Below are 18528 nucleotides of genomic sequence, written 5' to 3'. Positions count from 1 at the left end.
TGGGTTATTTCAACCCATCATTGGATCAAAAATTGACAAATGCATCCGTTGGGTTCATTTAACCCAGAGAATTTGGCTTAAAACAACACTGCAGAGGTTCATTTATGACCCAACTGTTGGGTTTGTCCATTTTTGACCCAACCATGGGTTGAAATAATCCAACATCTTTTTAGTGTAGCTTGATAATGATATAATGACCCCGTGTTTATGATCTTACTGTGCGTGATGAACAAAAGTATATATAAACTTGATCAACATCAAGTAGCGGCTATTCTTTGTGAATGGTGTCACCTAGGCCAGGCAGGCTTTTGGAAACTGCTAATTAAGATCTAAATAGTTGTTTCATTTAGAAATGCATCACACTATGAAAGTTCATTTGGTTGCGAAAGTGGTATAGAAATATTGAGGAGAAATAGAAACAGAAGTGTTTTCTTCTCCTAGTTTCTCATTTGTTCTCTGCTTTCTGGAGACGTAGAGAGGTCAGGGTCCTTTTAAAATCCATCAAAACGCAACCGCATGCTCCGGGACTGATTGGCCAGGAAATCTTTTGTGTGTGTGTGTATTTTATTATCTGTGTGCAAACATAACCTGTCAAGTTGATGCAAACCTCCATATTAAAGATCCCGTCTCCTTTATAGCACATAAATATGTATGTCTTATGCTATGCTTTTATGAAGGCACACTTTCTCCTTTGAAACATGCAGATAATTGAGTGAGACAGGCCAGCAGTCGATGGGGAGGTCAGACTCACTAATGGAGATTTTCTCTAATATAAGAGACGGGACCCAGTAAAGCTAATTTTTTAGAGAAATGACTGCTGTTCTTTACAGAATTTATGTTACAGTATAGCTGTACGGTTTGCTTTGAAAGTCTGTTGGTTTCATTTTTGTTGGCTCGTTTCCATAAAGCAAAACATAATCTTTGTGTTTTTGTATTATGACAAAAAAACACTAATGGAAGTTATAAAATGCTGGCAATAAACATGCCTGACCATTCTATCTCTGGCCAGCAGGAGGCGCTGATTATGGCCAGCACGGAGCATCCCCATCTGGTGCGTCTGTTGGGTGTCTGTTTGAGTCCCACCATTCAGCTGGTCACTCAGCTCATGCCCCACGGCTGTCTGCTGGACTACGTACACGAGCACCAGGAGAACATCGGCTCACAGCTGCTGCTCAACTGGTGCGTGCAGATCGCCAAGGTAAGAGTCTTGTGTTCATCAAAAATCATTGAAATGAAAATCGAGATGAATTTCTCTTCTTTAGCCCAATATGTATTGTTTTATTAGCCTTGAGTCTGTGCTTTCCCTGTATGTTGTGAAGTGTATGCAAACCTACCATGAATGATCGGATCTTTAAAGGTCTACACACACAGGACTTTACTAGCTGGTGAATTTCTTTGTCAATCGGTTGTGAGTAAAATGGCACATTTATTTGAATGAGACAAATTATGCGTGGATGGATTTTTGAAAGATTTTCAAAGACTTTTGTTTTGATTGTGTTTCACCAACAGAGACATATAGAGGTTATTTCTGACCTGGAGTAGATATTTTGGGAGCTCAACATTTTGCATTTACCTCTAGGGGCAGTAAACTTATTCCAGATGGGTTTCACAAACACTTTTCCTGTATGTTAGTTTGCCAAAAATATCTGTTTATTGAGCCAGAAGCTAACATGTTAGTTTTAATGTAACATTTAAATATAAAATACAAGTTAACGAATGAAAACAAAACCAATGAAGCTGATGGGTGATTTAAAGGCTGGAATTGAAAAACTGACCATCTGTGACGTTTTCCTCTGAATTTTTAAATACTTTAGATTCTTTTACGTTTTCTCTTTTTAAAAGTACTTTTTAACAGAAATTGGATTTTAATTCAGGAATAATTCATCAACACCGTAGGTTACAGATGAGATGTTTTTGTTCATTTATTTTTTAATCTGAGGAATTAAATCAAAATAGACTTAAATAGAGCTCTGTATTGTCCATACAACGCGTTCTTATAACCTTGAAAAACTTGGAGATTTCGTGCTGTAATATTTAAAAACAAAAAAGTGAATAAATGTTCATTTCATTGTTTAGGTATTGTTCTTTATGAGATCTAGTGTGACTGTTAAGGATACTTGTTTCAATCTCTCCGACAAACAAATGAAAATCAACCCCGCAATGTTACGATACGAATATTATATATTATTAATATTACATGTATTATTTCAGACCTCAAATACTACAAAGAAAACAAGTTCATATTCACCTTGAAGCAATACAACAGCAATATTCTTACATGTATTTAGGAAAAATGCAAACAAATGTTTTATTTGATAACATCGATTCTTTCACATTGCTGCTGTTGATTGACTCTATCATTCCTGATGTTTGATTTTGTTGGATTTCGACAGACACTGGACTGGCCACAATACATCTAGAAATTCTGATTCAATTCATATTTCTCATTTTTTTTCTGCAGCTGTAAATTGTCTATAACTATGAATGACTCGCAAGACCATGAAAATGATGGAAATCGATTGGTCCAAAAGTGTGGTGATGCTGTTTTCCATTGCACGGCGTTCCCCTTTTAAGTTAACTCTGTTCCGCTGCCCCAGAAACGGACATTTAATCTGTCTGTTGAAAATGGATCGGTTGAGCTCTAGAGATGGTTCTGGTTTGTTGTATCGCAGACCTTTGGGCATTGGCTTAATGGTTCCTATTAATCAGGTTCTAGGCTGAGCAAACCGTTTGACAAGCATCCTGACTCCCGCCCTGGCATTCTGCTGGTGACTCACACCTGCTGCTGGAGGTTTTCATGCTCACACTCTCGGTGAACTGAGGTCACATAAAAACACATTCATTTGAGATAATGTACTTGAATCACTTTTGAAATGTTGGCAAACTATACCGGACAGTGTCTGCAGTTATGGAGAACCGGATCACAATGCCAGCTCGCCAACGTCAAGACTATTATCTGATTCAATCACGTTCCGACCGCTTTTGAGTTTACACACGTTCTAATGAATACCATCTGGTTCAAGCAGAATGCCGGCAGCATGCAGACTTGGAAAAAAGAAAATTGGAATTTATGGATTTTTTACTTTTTAGGGGTTTTTACTTAGTAATTATTTTTGCTAAGATTATTCTGGTTTTAGTTTTAAACCCTTCCAAATCTGTGTGTATTTTGTTGTGCTGATGAACACAGGGAAGGATATTTGGAAGAATGCTTGTAACCAGACAGAGCTCGGCCACCATTGACTACCATAGTAGGAAAAACTGGGTTATAAACGTTTAAAACAAAAGAAGATATTTAGAAGAATACAGGACAGCAAAGAGTTCTGGGGCACTTTTGACTACCGTTGGCACTTTTCCTACTTTGGGAGTCAGTGGTGGCCAAGATCTGTTTGGTTATAAGCGTTCTTCAAAATATCTTTCTCTGTGTTCATCAGTACAAAGACATTTATACAGATTTGGCACAAGTCGAAAAACTCCAAAACATCGTCCGTCTTCTTTTTGCTATAGTTTGTTTGCAGTATTAAGGATGTGTGTCTTGGAAAAGCATTCATTAAGAGAGAATACACAGCTTCGTCCAAATGGCCGTCAATGGAGAACAAACCCTTTGCAGGCTGATAGTGAAGCTACAACATTTATCAGCAGGGGCTTGACCTTAGAATAATACAGAATATAAATTTAAAATTCTGAATGTTCAGGCAAAGCTACTCATAATTCCCAAAGCATCATGTATCGCATGCAAAATAAGACATGTCTTATATTTTCTTCTTTGTAAATCTTCCTCCGTTTCACCAAGTGATTTTCATCAAAATGTCATTCAGTTGTGAGTTGAACTCATGGTGCAGTAATCCACTGTGTACCGTATGATCTCCTCTGGCCTCATTAGCAGAACTCCAGGTCCCATAACATCTCTCGTTCATCCATTATTTCAACAAGAAGATTTTAAACAAGAACCTTCTCTCGGTTTCTATGTTGTGTACATTTTTCCAAACCTCAGATTGTTGAGTGTCTAGACTACTTCTTACATTTTGTAGCGGTATTATTAAAAATATAAACAAATTATATATACGTGGCATAATTAAAACGCTATAAACATCATGCAGAAAGTATATTTCAGATTCTTTGGAGTGCTGAAAAAAAAGAGAGGCGTTTGAGCTTCTATTGAAATCTCCATTTGCTGATGTTCGTACTGTATGTAAAAAAGTACAAGAAGTGAAAAATCCACATCATCATATACATAAACAACTAACAGCCACATTTATCTTTAGTGTTACTGACTTTTAGCTCATTTACGTAGTAAATAAAGTTTTTCTTTATCTACTGGCACATTTATTTATGGCAACACAACCTAGTCTAGTCTAGTTCTTGTCTAGTTTTACATTTGGATACACAATAGTAAGAACAGAGAGTTTATTCATGTTTGTATGTCTGCAAAGTTTGTACATATATGTATAATATCATTAAATGCTCAAAACATTTTGTCGGCCAGCAGGTCCAACAAATTCTGCTCTCATATCAGCAGTTTGGTTACATACACGTTAATGGAACTGTTTAATGAGATTTCTCTTTTCATTTGCTCTATAATAAGCATCTTAAGCACCATCGACATTAATGAGTATGTAAATGCATGTTTGTCTGTGTAACTGTTGGGCTTTATGTGGGGTCTGTAAAGGGCTGTTAGCTGTTGACTTCACCAGTGGCACAAGCTTTAATTTGTGGATAATTGCGGTTTGTAATGGGAACGAAGAGGCAAGGCCATGTCAACACGAGTGTCAGTGAAATTGTAGCCATTAGCAGAAACAAAACATGGAAATTATTGGCATTCTGCTTTAATTTGCACCTTTATCTTTTCGTGGCATTTAATCTCAGCCTCCCTTTCTCTCGGGACTCCACCAAATGTGAGAAAGGTTCCCAAAACCCTTCATTACATCCCAGAACCGATCTTCAACTGTCTCACTACTGAACCATGTGATCATTTTGAATTGACCAAAAGTGAATGATGTAGTGACCAAAAACAAATCTTACATGCAAGATCTTTGCCTAGATTGCATGCATATTATGTAGGCGTCCTTATGAAACAGATGTTATTCTCTTGCTCTGTTTCATCCTTTGTGAAAAAAATTGGGGTTACTTGCTGATATTTACTCTGGTAAATATCAAGAAGATTTATTGTTTTATTGGCTGAGTGGTGACATTTCAGCATATGTCATGAGAGGGTGTGATGGAACGCTGGAGGAACAGAAGAGCTCACCTCTGCTCTTCAGATCTGAGCAATCTTCACTCAAACAACCTTAAAGCTTTATAAGTAAATCCTTATGCGAAAGCACTTCAATATGTTTAATGTTATGTGCCGTTTGGTTGTCTAAAACGGTTTAAAACCAAGCATTTTCTTAAGCTGCATAGGCCATTTCCAACCTCCCTCAAATATAGGGTGTTACTACATAACTGCAGGAGAAACTTTTTCTTTAATGCATTGTGGGGTTTAATCAGCATGATGATAGAGGATTCTTGTAAGAAATGCATCAAATGGGTAAATGGGTATAGTGGCCATTAAGGGACCGTGTATAAAGTTCACACATTACATTTAAACGCGCCCAACACACAACACTGTTTCATTCTTGTGTTTTGCTTTTTTTAATGCTAGCTAGAGGTTGCTTAACTTTAAAGGTAACTGTAGGTCATAATAAGCTGATTGCAGAAACAAACTGTGGGCTCATTTTTGAAGCGAGTTTAAAAGTGGAGCAAGCCATGCACAGAGCCGTTGAAAAACGCATAAACGTCCGTTGGAAGAATGAAATGCGGAAGTACTTGTGTCATGAAGTGATTAACAGTACCAAACACTGCAGTGAACCCTATTCATTTCAATGTCTCCCATACGCATTTGCTGTACAGTTGGAGAAATAATGGCATGTTTATACATTTGAACAAGTTGGCAGAGATATCTTATATGAATAGATCTTATGTTTATACAGTAGAACTTTTATTCATATTACTCCCCAGGCAAAATGCTGCTATAAATGTAGTCAACGTATTATTACGTTTTTTATTTAGTTTTTCCTTTCTTCAGATGGACTCAAAAAGAATCCTCCTTGTGACAAATCACACAAGAGCCAACGGGATATCTTTGTTTTAGTTTCAGCTTTGCACAATTTTTTCACACTCACACTTTTCTCACTCCTACATAGTTTTGTCACATTAACCAGTCATTTAGATCATTTTCAGGATGTAATTTATTATGGATAATGTGTCAGATTGAGTATATTTCTACATTTCTTCATTTCAGGTATTTTACAAACCTCCTCTACACCTTTTTTCCTTACGCGATGGAATCTGGCTTTTTTGTCAAGCACTTTTGAAACAATATGTATTGTGTATCACTACACAAGTGAATTAAATAGAATCTTGTTGCAGTCCGCTGTCTCTTTCACACACACGCACTATTGGACACAGATTTCCTCTCGATTTCAGCGAGCTGTCTTGTTTTTTTGACTCTAATTAGTTCCAAATAATCAAGTGAGTCTAATTTCTGTTATTTGCCCATCCAGAGGCGAGGATGCGTTGTAATAGGGCTCAGAGGGACCGTCTTCCATTCCACACCAGCTTGAACCTTTATTAACACACATGAAAAGCTGCTGAATAAAGGAGCGAGATGAGGAGACGCTTCGTGAATGCACCTCACGCCGACATTAAGTCTCGCTTCCCGGGCTGGCGTGCGGATGGCTTGTTATACTAAATGCAGGCAGGGTTTTGATTGGGTTACGCCGACTTTCATGTGGCTTCTTATAGACGGACAACACAAAGGGACGACTCTTTGTTGACTGTTTTATCTTTGCAGTCTCAGTTTTTTTGAAAGGAAAGCGAGTAAAATGCTCAGACCTCCGAGCAGCATATAAAGTATGAGATTTGCTTCTTGCATCCTGCAAAATCTCTTATGTTTATCCTAATCTTGTTTAATTTCTTATCATAACTTTAAAGTCAACATAAATTGACCATATTTTTTTATTAATACACATTTCTAATCTTATGCATGATTCATCAGTATGTCTTTCTAATCTGATATTAAAATGTATGAACTTGCTCTGCAAACCTCAATGTTTTATATAATGTAAAATAATAGTTTTATACTGTAGGAGGATTGTTCTTTTACTCTAAATGGATCATATTTTACAATGTTTTCTTTCCTAACGTAAGTCAAAGTTTCCACATAATCTCATAAAAGTGTATGATTTTCATCTGATATCAGACCCTTAGAATTTAACAAAAAATTTGAAGATACTTTGTGAAATGTTGAGACAATGGAAGTCAATGAGGTCCGATGTGATTTGTTCACCAGCATTTTTCAAAACATCATCTTTTGTGTCCTGCAGAAGAAAGTAAGTCATACAGGTTTGAAATGACAAATGAGGATACTACAGTCAGCGTGCACTTACTTATCGCCAATAAAACACATGCGACTACATCATAACTGTGTCAATACTTATGCAACACCAGCGTCTCTCCTGGGATAAATGACACAACAGCATTCTCAACAAGCAGCACATTTCCATATGCTTACAAACCAGTTATTTATTTTTATTAACCATTAAATTGAAGTTCATTCCCCGGGGCTCAAATGGGGCTTTCACGATCATTGCTTTATCACTAAAAGATTCCGCGTATGGCGTCCCGCACGCTCCATGGATTTCTAATTCTTTGAAAGCGGATGGGGGATGACTTGGCTTGGTTTGTGCTAATCAGCATCTTTATTGATTGACTGTCCAGTTCAAGAAGTCATCTGTTTTAAATACACTTTCATTCTATAGTGTTGTAATTGTATTGGCGTGGCTCCATAGCTACTGTTTATGAGAAAAGACTTGGTTCATTTATATTTTGGGATATTTATGGTGCTATCAGTCTGTTTACAACATTAGGTATGAAACGCCGTAAACGATTACAATGTTATTATTAATGTAAATCCATGTGAGATTAAAGGCTTTTTATCTTTCACTACATTTTCGAGTTTTTCTAATCAATTAGGAAACCCAGCATCCAAACAGCTGATTTACGGATGTAAGAAACAATTACAATAGTTACAACTTGAAATAATAAAGATTTTTTTGAAGCATGTGTTATGTATTAGTAATATGTAATACTATATGTTCTGTATATATTCGCAATCAAAAGTTGCTTACGTTAATATAAGTTAATGCACAATGAATTTACATGAATGAACAACGGACATGACACTTTAAGAATAATACATGTTTTAAAAATATTGTTTATTGTCAGCTCATTTGAGCTAATCTAATGCATTGAAAGATAATTTATTGTTGCACTTTTTTACTAAGCATGAAGTATTGCTACAGTTAATGTGTTATTAGGTTTTATTTATATGCATTCAATTAAAATGAGCAACTATTGCTAATAATACAAATTATAGGTCAGGAGAGGTTGGAGGTGTGTTAGCGGTTGTACGTGTCATGATTCTGCCGCATCATGTAATGTTTCTCTTGGTTTAGTGGCAGGATCATGACAGAACCTCATGTTTAATGTGGAGAGAGACAATTATTGTTCTTATGGCCTTCCATACACTCTCTCTGGTCTCGTCTTTGTTCCCATCCTCTCGTTACCCTCGTTATTGATTAATTTATTTTTATTTAAGTGTAGTTAGTTTTAGTCCTGTCTTGTCATGTTATTATATTGTCATGTTGTGTTATGTTACCCCACGTGGGTCTTTGTTTTATTATTTATTAAATTATCTGTTAACCCCTTACCCGCTGTCTGCACCTGGGTCCTCTCTCCGTATCTCACCACGAGAATCATGACTGTGTGTGTGTGTGTGTGTGTGAAATAGTGCAGACATACAGTAGTAAAAGTCTTTGTAATGTATTGGTCTCTCTCTCTCAGACGTCTGTTCCGGAGATTAATTTTCACATTTGTCCTTAACGCTGAAGAGGTTCAGGACAAAATGTATTTGAAGGCGATCTGCTTGACTCAGCTTTTGTCTGCCTTGTTTTCACATATATTTCAGTCACTTCAGTTGCTGTCGAACTAATTTTAAGCACCACTTTAGCAGGAGAAAAGATCGCCCGTCAAACCAACAAGGCGTGTTTCATGAAGAAGAATGATTCCCCTTTCTCATCGTTTTGAATTCTGTTTGATGCTTGCAATTGACTTTTGGGGAAAAAACTATATTGAGACTAATTTAATCACTATCCTTGTGGCGTTCTCATTTAATATACTGCACAGTCAAAGCTTTTGTGTTTATGCTTCTGGTTCTTTTGTGGTCTATTCTTTGTTGTGACTGTCAATTTAATGTCAGAGTGCAATTCAGTCTTTTCCCCAGTCGAGTGGTAAACAAAACCAAACTAACAGACACTGTTTTCAAAGTTATGAAACATTTCATTGCATTTACCTATAGCGTTTAAATGCAGATTACAAAAGCTCGGTTTCTGTTTTAAAACAACTGCTCTGTCTTTCAAGAGCTTCTCAGTTTGAAAACTGTCGGGTTGAGCTCTTGGAAATCCAAACCTGCAGCGTATTGAATATGGACGGTTGTACTAGTGCGCACTGCATGTTAGTGTTGTGTTGTGGAAAAGAAATCTCAGATATTCTCTTTGGCAGGGTATGATGTACCTGGAGGAGAGGCGTCTGGTGCACAGAGACCTGGCGGCACGCAATGTCCTGGTGAAATCTCCAAACCACATTAAGATCACTGACTTTGGCCTCGCCCGACTGCTGGACACAGATGAGAAGGAATACAATTCAGATGGAGGCAAGGTTAGTCTTTACAACCTGGGACAAAATGTACGTTTTTACTCGGATACATTCTAAGATCTTCATTAATCAATGATTAGGTTTCTATTTTCCATATTTCCATGCTGAACAGTTTTTGTTCATTATGAAGATTTTCTTTTCTCCAGAATGATATTAATTCATGTTTTTAATTAAAAATGATTGCTTGACCGTATATCTTTAGATGATGACAAGCTGATTAGAATGGTCTTTTATGTAGATGCCCATCAAGTGGATGGCATTAGAGTGCATTCACTACAGAAAATTCACACATCAGAGCGATGTCTGGAGCTACGGTGAGTTCAAGCAATACTATAGTTTTACCAGTAGTTTTCTAGTCGGTGAACCAGAATGAATTACATAAATAGAAAATATTACTGTGATTCTGTCTAATGTTAGATAGCATTACGTGTTTAAGTAAAACAACCACAAAGAAAATTTTATTTGCATATCTGCAAGTTCATATTTTGTCTAAACAAAGACATTTTTGAAAACCATTGTCTTTAAAATATGTATTTAAAACAACTCTATATATTGTGTGTGATGTGTTCATGTTTAATCAGGAGTGACTATTTGGGAGTTGATGACGTTTGGAGGCAAACCCTACGATGGGATTCCCACCCGTGAGATTCCAGACATCCTGGAGAAAGGCGAGCGGCTGCCCCAACCGCCCATCTGCACCATAGACGTCTACATGGTGATGGTGAAATGTGAGTCTAGTCGAGTGAGATCGGAGAGAAGTGTGTAGCGATTGAGTCCCAGCCTCTGACCGTACGGTATTGTGGACTGTGGAAGACATACGCTTGTTGTTTCTCTGCCGACTGTAACACATAAAACAGAGAGAGATGAAATGAGTTGCGAAATGATCCCATCAATTCCGATTACATTTGGACTGTAAGCTGTTGTTTGTGACATGCGTAACCCCCGGACATTGACACAGAAAATACTGATGGAGATCAAACGTTGTGTGTTTGTGGGAGTAATCGCTGCTCATTTGTGTAATGTGTTTGAGAGCCAAAGGAAATTAATTGGGAGAAAATGAGGAGTAGACTGATGCTGGGTGAGGTCGTGTCACTTCCTGTTAGAAATGTAATAGTTCTTCTACTGAAACAAGTTCAGTCAATTGGTGTGAGCACTGTCTATGTATTTTCGATGAAGCTGTTTCTTCATTTCTGTTGTCGCATGGCATTTGTGATGTGCATTTACAGTAGTGTTGTGGCGTGTGGTGAACTTACAAATTATAATGAGAAGGTTTGGAGTTTTCTTCAGTCAAATGATAATTGACGTTTTAGTTACGTTTTGTATATACCCAGTCTGCTTATGACACTGTGCAATATTGATCAACTAACAAGTAATACTATGATGAATCTATTTTCTAATTGTTAAAAGTGTATCTGAACTGGTAGAGCACGATGCTAGCAACACTTTTCTCTATTGCACTATAAACAGGGCTCTTTAAATGACTTTTGTTGGTTTTAATAACTTCAGGGGCGGACTGGCCATCTGGCGTTCCCGGTGGGCAGGTACCGTTTGGGGCCGGAATGGATGCTTTGGGTGCTCAAACGGATGTATTATAAATGTGAATGCACGCAACGTGAATGCAAACACAATCCCCCCCCGGTCATGCTCAACCTAACCCACCATCCCCCCCCTCGACAGAAATGGTGGAGCGCTGATGTAGGCAGAAAGTACTAGGGCCCATTTTTCTTCTCAGTCCAGCCCTGGTGGGGACTATATATAAATAAATAGGTATACGTAAATATCAAGAGAACAGCTGTATATTACAAACGGAGACTGCAGCGTAAAAGCGGCGCGTCAAACCTAAATCTCAACTCGCGCTTCATTGATTTATTAAATGTGAAATAGATGCAGACGCGTGTTGAATTAGTGCTTTACAGCAATAACTGTCCGGTCCCTGTAGAATAGCTTTAAACAGCCGTTCCTGTGCAGAAATACATAATAAGCTTCATTTACACGCAGCTCATTGGAAGAGAACGACATGTTGTTTTTAGTCAAAGTTAATAAATCCCTCATAAAAGTCATTTACAGATCCTTGTTTACAGCGCACTACTGAAAGGTGTTTTTTTTGTCCACTTTAGATTACCGTTGACTAACTTGAAAACACGAACACTCTCTGTCTGTCAGTCAATCTGTTTAGATTTCTTTTTAATTTGGGTGTCTTCCTTGTCTGTCTGTCTGTCTGCATGTCAGTATAGCTGTCTGTCTTTCTTCTCTGTTAGTCTAGCCAGTCCTGTCTATCTGTCCGTCTATATGGCCAAACTATCTGTTCCTTGGTCCTGTCTTGTCCGTCTGTTTTCGGATTAGCTGTTGCTTAAATGCAGTTATATGTATGATTGCATTTTCTACAGACCATACAATCCATTTAAACAAAACAGATACAGTAAAACAAAAACTGCCAACTTGATAATTGATATCTGATATTAGTGGTTTACAATATATGTGCACACTATGTAGTGAAATACTGTGTTTTAAAATACAGCCTACAATCTTGTTTATTCTAGCACACTGACATTTCTAACACTGTCTTCACCTTCAGGTTGGATGATCGATGCCGACAGTCGTCCTCGATTCAAAGAACTCGCCGCAGAGTTCAGCCGAATGGCACGAGACCCTCAGAGATACCTGGTCATACAGGTGAGAATAAAGTTATTTTTGTATTACATCCAACCTTCGAAAAATCCATACTTTTGTCCTACACCTCCCATTAAACTCGAGGTGACTGCCGAGAATGATGGTGTCATTTCTTGTCTCAGGGGGACGATCGCATGAAGCTGCCCAGCCCCAACCACAGTAAGTTCTTCCAGAGTCTTCTGGATGAGGAGGAACTGGATGACCTGATGGACGCCGATGAGTACTTGGTTCCTCAGACCTTCAATACCTCCAACTCCTCTTACCCTTTAAGACCACATGTGGATTCTAGCTGGGTAAGACCATTTTTTTCCTTATTTGAAGGGGTAGCGTGTCATTTTTTTACCCTGTTCAGTGTGGAAAGACCTTCCCGAACGCAATGGCTCTTTCAAAACATGGCTCTGGTTGTTGACTTCTGTATCTACTAAGAGCGTTTGCTTAGGGCGACACTCTTTGCATTAAGCTCCATAGCAGGGAATTAACAAGTTTGTCTAATCAATGAAGCCGTAGAAGTGTTTGTAAACCTGTTTAGAACAAGTAGGTCTTTAATACCTGGAGAAAGCTGTTTGTTTGCATTCCCATTTCTCACAATGGCAGCTTCAAAATGTTTCGTTTGCACTTCAACTATTCTACATGTGAACTAATGTATACTGATATTTTACTACTTCAATACTTTTATCACATTTCTTTTTGATTTGTTATTGAGAGTAGTGAAAGCGGAATAGATAGTATACAAACTTATGTTGGTAATTCCCAAAGAGCGAGAAGTTTGTAGGCATGTTTCCAACCATTTTTGGTCACGATTTTGCTGTATCCACGCACAACTATGATGTAAATGTGTAAATGATTGCTTGCTGAAAGGCACTGACAAAAATGCATCTTAATTTAATATGATCTGACCCTCATACAGACTCAACTGAGATGTCGTGATCGAGTGTTTTGTCCAAATGATGGGATGGGAGCTTGTTCCCGTGACTCCTCCGGTTCAGCCGGTGGCGTCTTCGTCCCAGTAAGCACACAGGGGGCAGGGCTGGACTCTCTGGAGGAGCAGCATTGTAACGGAGGTTTAAAGAAACAGCCCACTCCCGGCTCAGGGGACGACTGTGATGGCCAGCGCTACAGTGCAGACCCCACAGTCTTTCTGGGAGAGAAGGGTCCGAAGACCAACGGAGAGGAAGATGATTACATAAGTCCTATGAACAAGTCAGCCTCAGGTAAATGAAGAACACACCACAGGACAGTATTTTGCATGTGTATGATCTTTACAATATCCCTTCCAGTTGATGCTTGTTGTGTTTGAAAGAAAAGTTGAATTTTTAAATATTTAATTTATAAAATATAAATATAATTAAGCCAATCATTTGACAACCCAAAAGTGTTTATTAATAGTTTATTTGTTTATTTTATCTCTATTATTCCATAGTTTGAATATAGCCATAAGCCTTTCACCAGTGGTGTATATGTAATATATATATATATATATATATCAACGGGTAAAAATGCATTTGAAGATTCAAATAAAAGTGTGTTTAGAGCCCATCATTAATCCAGTGTGATGTGTTGAGCAGGATATAAATCAATAGATTCTGAGTTATAGATCTTGATAAATCTTGACGGCATTTATGGGTCTCATCCTTCACTTTAGAGATCACAGACCCCAAAGAGTACCAATGAATTATGGGTGACCTGCAGGTTCTCACTGTTCTTTGATGACACTTATATATTCAAGTATTATGTTTGAGAAACTCTATACTTTTAAAATGTAGCCTGCCAAGCTAAAATCTCATGTATTCTACAAAGCTACCATTTGCAAAATTCTCGGCAGTACGAAGTGGCTTCATACATTGAAGCTGCTTAAGGAGAATTATTTTTTACAATTATTTAACATATTTATTAAAACATCAGAAGATAAATATCACCTCAGATAAGGAACATCTCAAGTAAATTGATGACATTAGACCTTGACATCAAACCTGTAGGGAATAGTAATGACTCTTTTTTTAAAAAGTTGTTTCGCTTTCATTTTTACGGTTTCTACATGTATATGAAGTTTAACATGCTGAATATGAAAATCACATCATTTTTACCTAATTTTACCATCGACAATAATTAGAAAAAAAATGTGTGTATATATATTTTCACAGATTTTATAAATTTTCATATTATTACTCGTACACAGATGTAACAAGGTACTGGCATAACACTGAGCTCAAAACAACAGTTTAACAAAACAGTTACTAAAAACGAACGAACCAAGTTCCAGATGTACAGTAGTCACCCATCAGTGAAGGTGGGATGACACGATGATGGGTGACTACTGTACATCTGGAACTTGAATTTTCTGACAGTGACGATTGGAAAAGTATGTGAAAATTTGTTACACTGTGCAATCTATATGTAGATGCTGTCATGCTATTATGTCCTGTAAAACCAATGTTCTTTTTTTTCTCTGCAGACCATCTCAGTCCTATCGAGGAAAATCCTTTCGTATCCCAACGGAGAAATGGGAATATTAATGCACTGGACAACCCAGGTTACCACAACACGCCCGACCGAATGCCCAAATGTGATGATGAGTACATCAACCCACCTCTTTACCTCAACACATACAACACCACCTGTGTGCCAGAGACTCTGAGGAAAAATGGAGCTTCCATCCCGCTACAGATGACAACAGCAGCCAACACGACAAGCGGTCATGTTATCCTCACCACTCAAACTGGGAAAGCCCATCACCATGGCCAGGGAACACATGTTCATTTCGCCATTCCACCTGTTCAGCCTCCCCAAGCAAGATTAATGAGCCAAAATGGACAGCATTCCCAGACGCTGCTTGCTGTTGAATCCATTTCCTCCAGCAAGCCTGGCAATCCTTCCCTGTTATCACAAATCTCAGTCGTCAGCCAAAAGATCCAACCATCCAATACATCCGGTTGTTTAACCCAACCTAACTCGACCCAAGTAACAAAGTCAATGATTGCAAGCAAAAGCATCTCTGGTCTACCCGGCCACCTTGTTTATCCAGGTAATGTGCTTCAGACAGGCCATACTGGGACCGTAATGGTCGACAGGAAGTCAAAAAAGAATTTTGACAACCCTGATTACTGGCAGCACAGTCTACCCCCCAAGGTGACCCAGCCAAACACTCAAGACCCTTCGCAGGGTTGCAAAAGCAAACAACTCTACAGGCACAGTGTCCGAAGTCGCATTGCCATGGCTGAGAATCCAGAGTATCTTTCTGAGTTTAACAAGAGACCAGGACCGGTTATGCCTCCTCCACCATATCGGCATAGGAATACAGTAGTGTAATGCCACATTCTAGAGCCGGATTCTTTTACCAGCACGGATATCAACATATTTTCGTTCCTCTAGTACACATTCATGGATTTATGAAAGAAAAGGAAAACTGTCAATTATAGGATCAATTATAGGACTAGAAATATGACAGGATATTGGTTTAAAGGGAAACTAATTTACCAAAGTGCCTCCGAACTATTCCAAAAGTATTCCAAAATTTCTACTCTAAAAATCAGAATGTAACTGCTCAACTCATCAATCAGTTGATCTCAACTCCACTGACTTGCCAGTAGCTTGGGAGTAATGCGTGATGGTATGGAAACTGACGTCTATCTTGATGGACTAGTTTTGGTTTTAGGAGCTTATATCTGTTGATTGTGACTACTCTCCAGTAAATGACGTTTTGACCATGTTTTGTTCATCTTTCATTGTGGCTGTTGACATTGTACATTACATTACGAATTAAGTGACTGCTGGTACAGGGATAGTAGCCACACTACCACTGTACTGCACTACTATGGAGGAAAGCCTTGGATGTAAATGGGACAATGGATTGACTTACTAAATAGTGCATTTGTTTCATTTACCATGATCAATTTATTACTGGACTTACAGTGGTTGGATGCTATTTCATTTTTTCTTGTCCTTTTAAAGACCTTATAGACTCTGCCCTGTTTTCTACTCGTATATGGGAATATTAACAAATTTGATACTTGCACCCTAAAAATCCTGGGGTGGTTTCAACTCATGGTTGGGTCAAATGTGAACAAAGCCAACCGTTGGGTTTAAATGAACCTATGTTGGGTTGTTTCAACTAATGGTTGGATCAAATATGGACAAAGCAAACTGTTGGGTTTAAATTACCCTACGTGGGTCAAATATGGTCAAAACCAACTGCTCGGTTTAAACGAACCAGTGTTGGGTTGTTTCAGCTCATGGTTGGGTCAAATATGGACATTTTCGATGTTATTTTAAACCAGCTGTTGGGTTTGTTCATATTTTACCCAACTTTAAATTGAAACAATCAACATTTTGAAGAGTGTTTAGATAAATAGCACACGGGCAGCCGTATGATGGAACTTATAGAGCAAACTGGATATAAGTGCCTTCCTCAGTGGCACAAAAACATTTGTGGTCCAGAGACAGATTTGAACTGGAATCTTCAACTGCTGTATATACTGTATGTGCAACAAATATGAATATTTACTACTGAGCCACTTATGTGCAAATAGACTCACCCAAGGCTGGAAACCATATATTGAAAAAAATATTGTTGTATTTATAAGTAATGATTTTGAATATAAAAATGATTTTAATGGCACGACTATTACGGAAGGCAATATTAGAGTATCAAATAGACTGATAGTGGGCACAATAGAAACTCAAACTATTGCTCTCCAATGGAGACTTTTTTATTGTATACTGTGACAGAAAATACTGTTGTCTAAAATATATCTTGCTCTCAATGAGAGTGTGACCGTAGTGTGGCCAGGGAAACATGTTTTCGTTGAATGTAACACTTAAGACTTTCATTACTTCTGTCAAAGTGTCATAGCAAATAAGAGGTTGTGACTGTGCAGATTTGGTCCTTACTGTACCATGCTGATATTATGACGATTTGATTTGCTTCTGACTAAATAGCCATGGGAGATGTAGCTAGATTTGTTCAGTTTTCTATTTGTTTTTCCTCTTCCAAAAGGTACATCTCGTCCCTGTTGTATTACTATTTGATGGAATGCGACAATAAAGGTCTTATATGACATTTCTCCAAACTGGTCAGAATCTGACATGTGCGATCTATCTTTTGATATGGGAATGGATGCGTCATCTTTAAATCTCATTAAATCTATTGAAAATTGAGTGTGTAGCATTGAGTTAAACATATGTTGACACAGTATATTCCTGTTACGACAGCATCATATTCTGGATATTTAGTTCGTTCGTGGGATATATTTTATACAATAATTAAAGGGATTTTAAAAATCCCCCCAAATGCCGCTTGTTATATATATATTCAAATTAACTTTATTGTATTATAATGACAATTCTGTCCCTCACATTCCATAAACAAACTAAATATAAAAAAAGACACTGAGAGGATAATTTACACCGAAGTAATTCGGGAGGTATAGACACCCACCCACCAAAACCTACAGTAAAACCAACATTAAAACACATGATGTGGGTTTATATGATGATTGTGTTAACCAGTGAAAGTCTTTGGCACTGTGATGATCTCCATCCACTGTGTGCCTGAACCTTTTTGTCCTTTTAAGTGTCTCATTTTGTGTTGGTGACCCGTAATGAATGAGCGTGTGTTTAAAGGTGACAGCTGTGCCAAGTGATCAGGGCAAGAGAGAATTGTTTTTTTGCCACAAGGCATCACTGTACTCTTACAGCGGCTCTGTTCCAAATCCTATTTTGCCACCTAACTAGACAACATCAATTGGCATCACATGGAGAGTCAATCTAAAAACGGTTTCAAACAGCAGCGAAATGATACAACCGCAACTTTCATTTAGTGGAGCTCAAAAAGCGTATTATGTTAAAAAAAGCAGCTGTTTATATTAGAACACTACGGTTTGAAGCCCAGCCTCAGTGTCTGTTTGAATGCTTGTAGAACGCAGGTGTGAAAAAGCACAGCAGTCACATTCTAGCAGAAATATCTCCACCCAGGCACATAAAAACTCCCCGTCAGGAGGCGGAGGGTGATGATGTGTGACCTTGGATTACTGGCTCTTCAAAAGTTGCTTCTGGGAAGCCATCAAGTTTGTGCTTTATGCCCTCGCTAGGGAGTTTGATGTGCCATTCGTT

At 38.0% G+C, this 18528-nt stretch overlaps 1 protein-coding gene across 1 annotated transcript in view; it reads left to right on the top strand.

Annotated features, from left to right (window-relative positions):
- LOC306897055 (receptor tyrosine-protein kinase erbB-4-like) overlaps positions 1-17483 on the top strand; it is a gene marked incomplete at its 5' end in the record, with an annotated part of 114379 nt that extends 96896 nt beyond the window's left edge. The window contains 8 exons of the mRNA XM_079461527.1: positions 1013-1198; positions 9598-9753; positions 9989-10064; positions 10332-10478; positions 12326-12423; positions 12543-12713; positions 13328-13631; positions 14873-17483. Coding sequence (XP_079317653.1) covers positions 1013-1198; positions 9598-9753; positions 9989-10064; positions 10332-10478; positions 12326-12423; positions 12543-12713; positions 13328-13631; positions 14873-15726 — 1992 coding nt within the window. The 3' untranslated portion in view covers positions 15727-17483. The remainder of the gene's footprint in view (positions 1-1012; positions 1199-9597; positions 9754-9988; positions 10065-10331; positions 10479-12325; positions 12424-12542; positions 12714-13327; positions 13632-14872) is intronic.
- Positions 17484-18528: the final 1045 nt, after the last annotated feature.

Source organism: Barbatula barbatula (assembly GCF_947034865.1).
Source record: "Barbatula barbatula genome assembly, chromosome: 8".
Taxonomy (NCBI): domain Eukaryota; kingdom Metazoa; phylum Chordata; class Actinopteri; order Cypriniformes; family Nemacheilidae; genus Barbatula; species Barbatula barbatula.
Note: the sequence above shows the minus strand (reverse complement) of the source record. Positions and strands in the feature narration are given on the sequence as shown.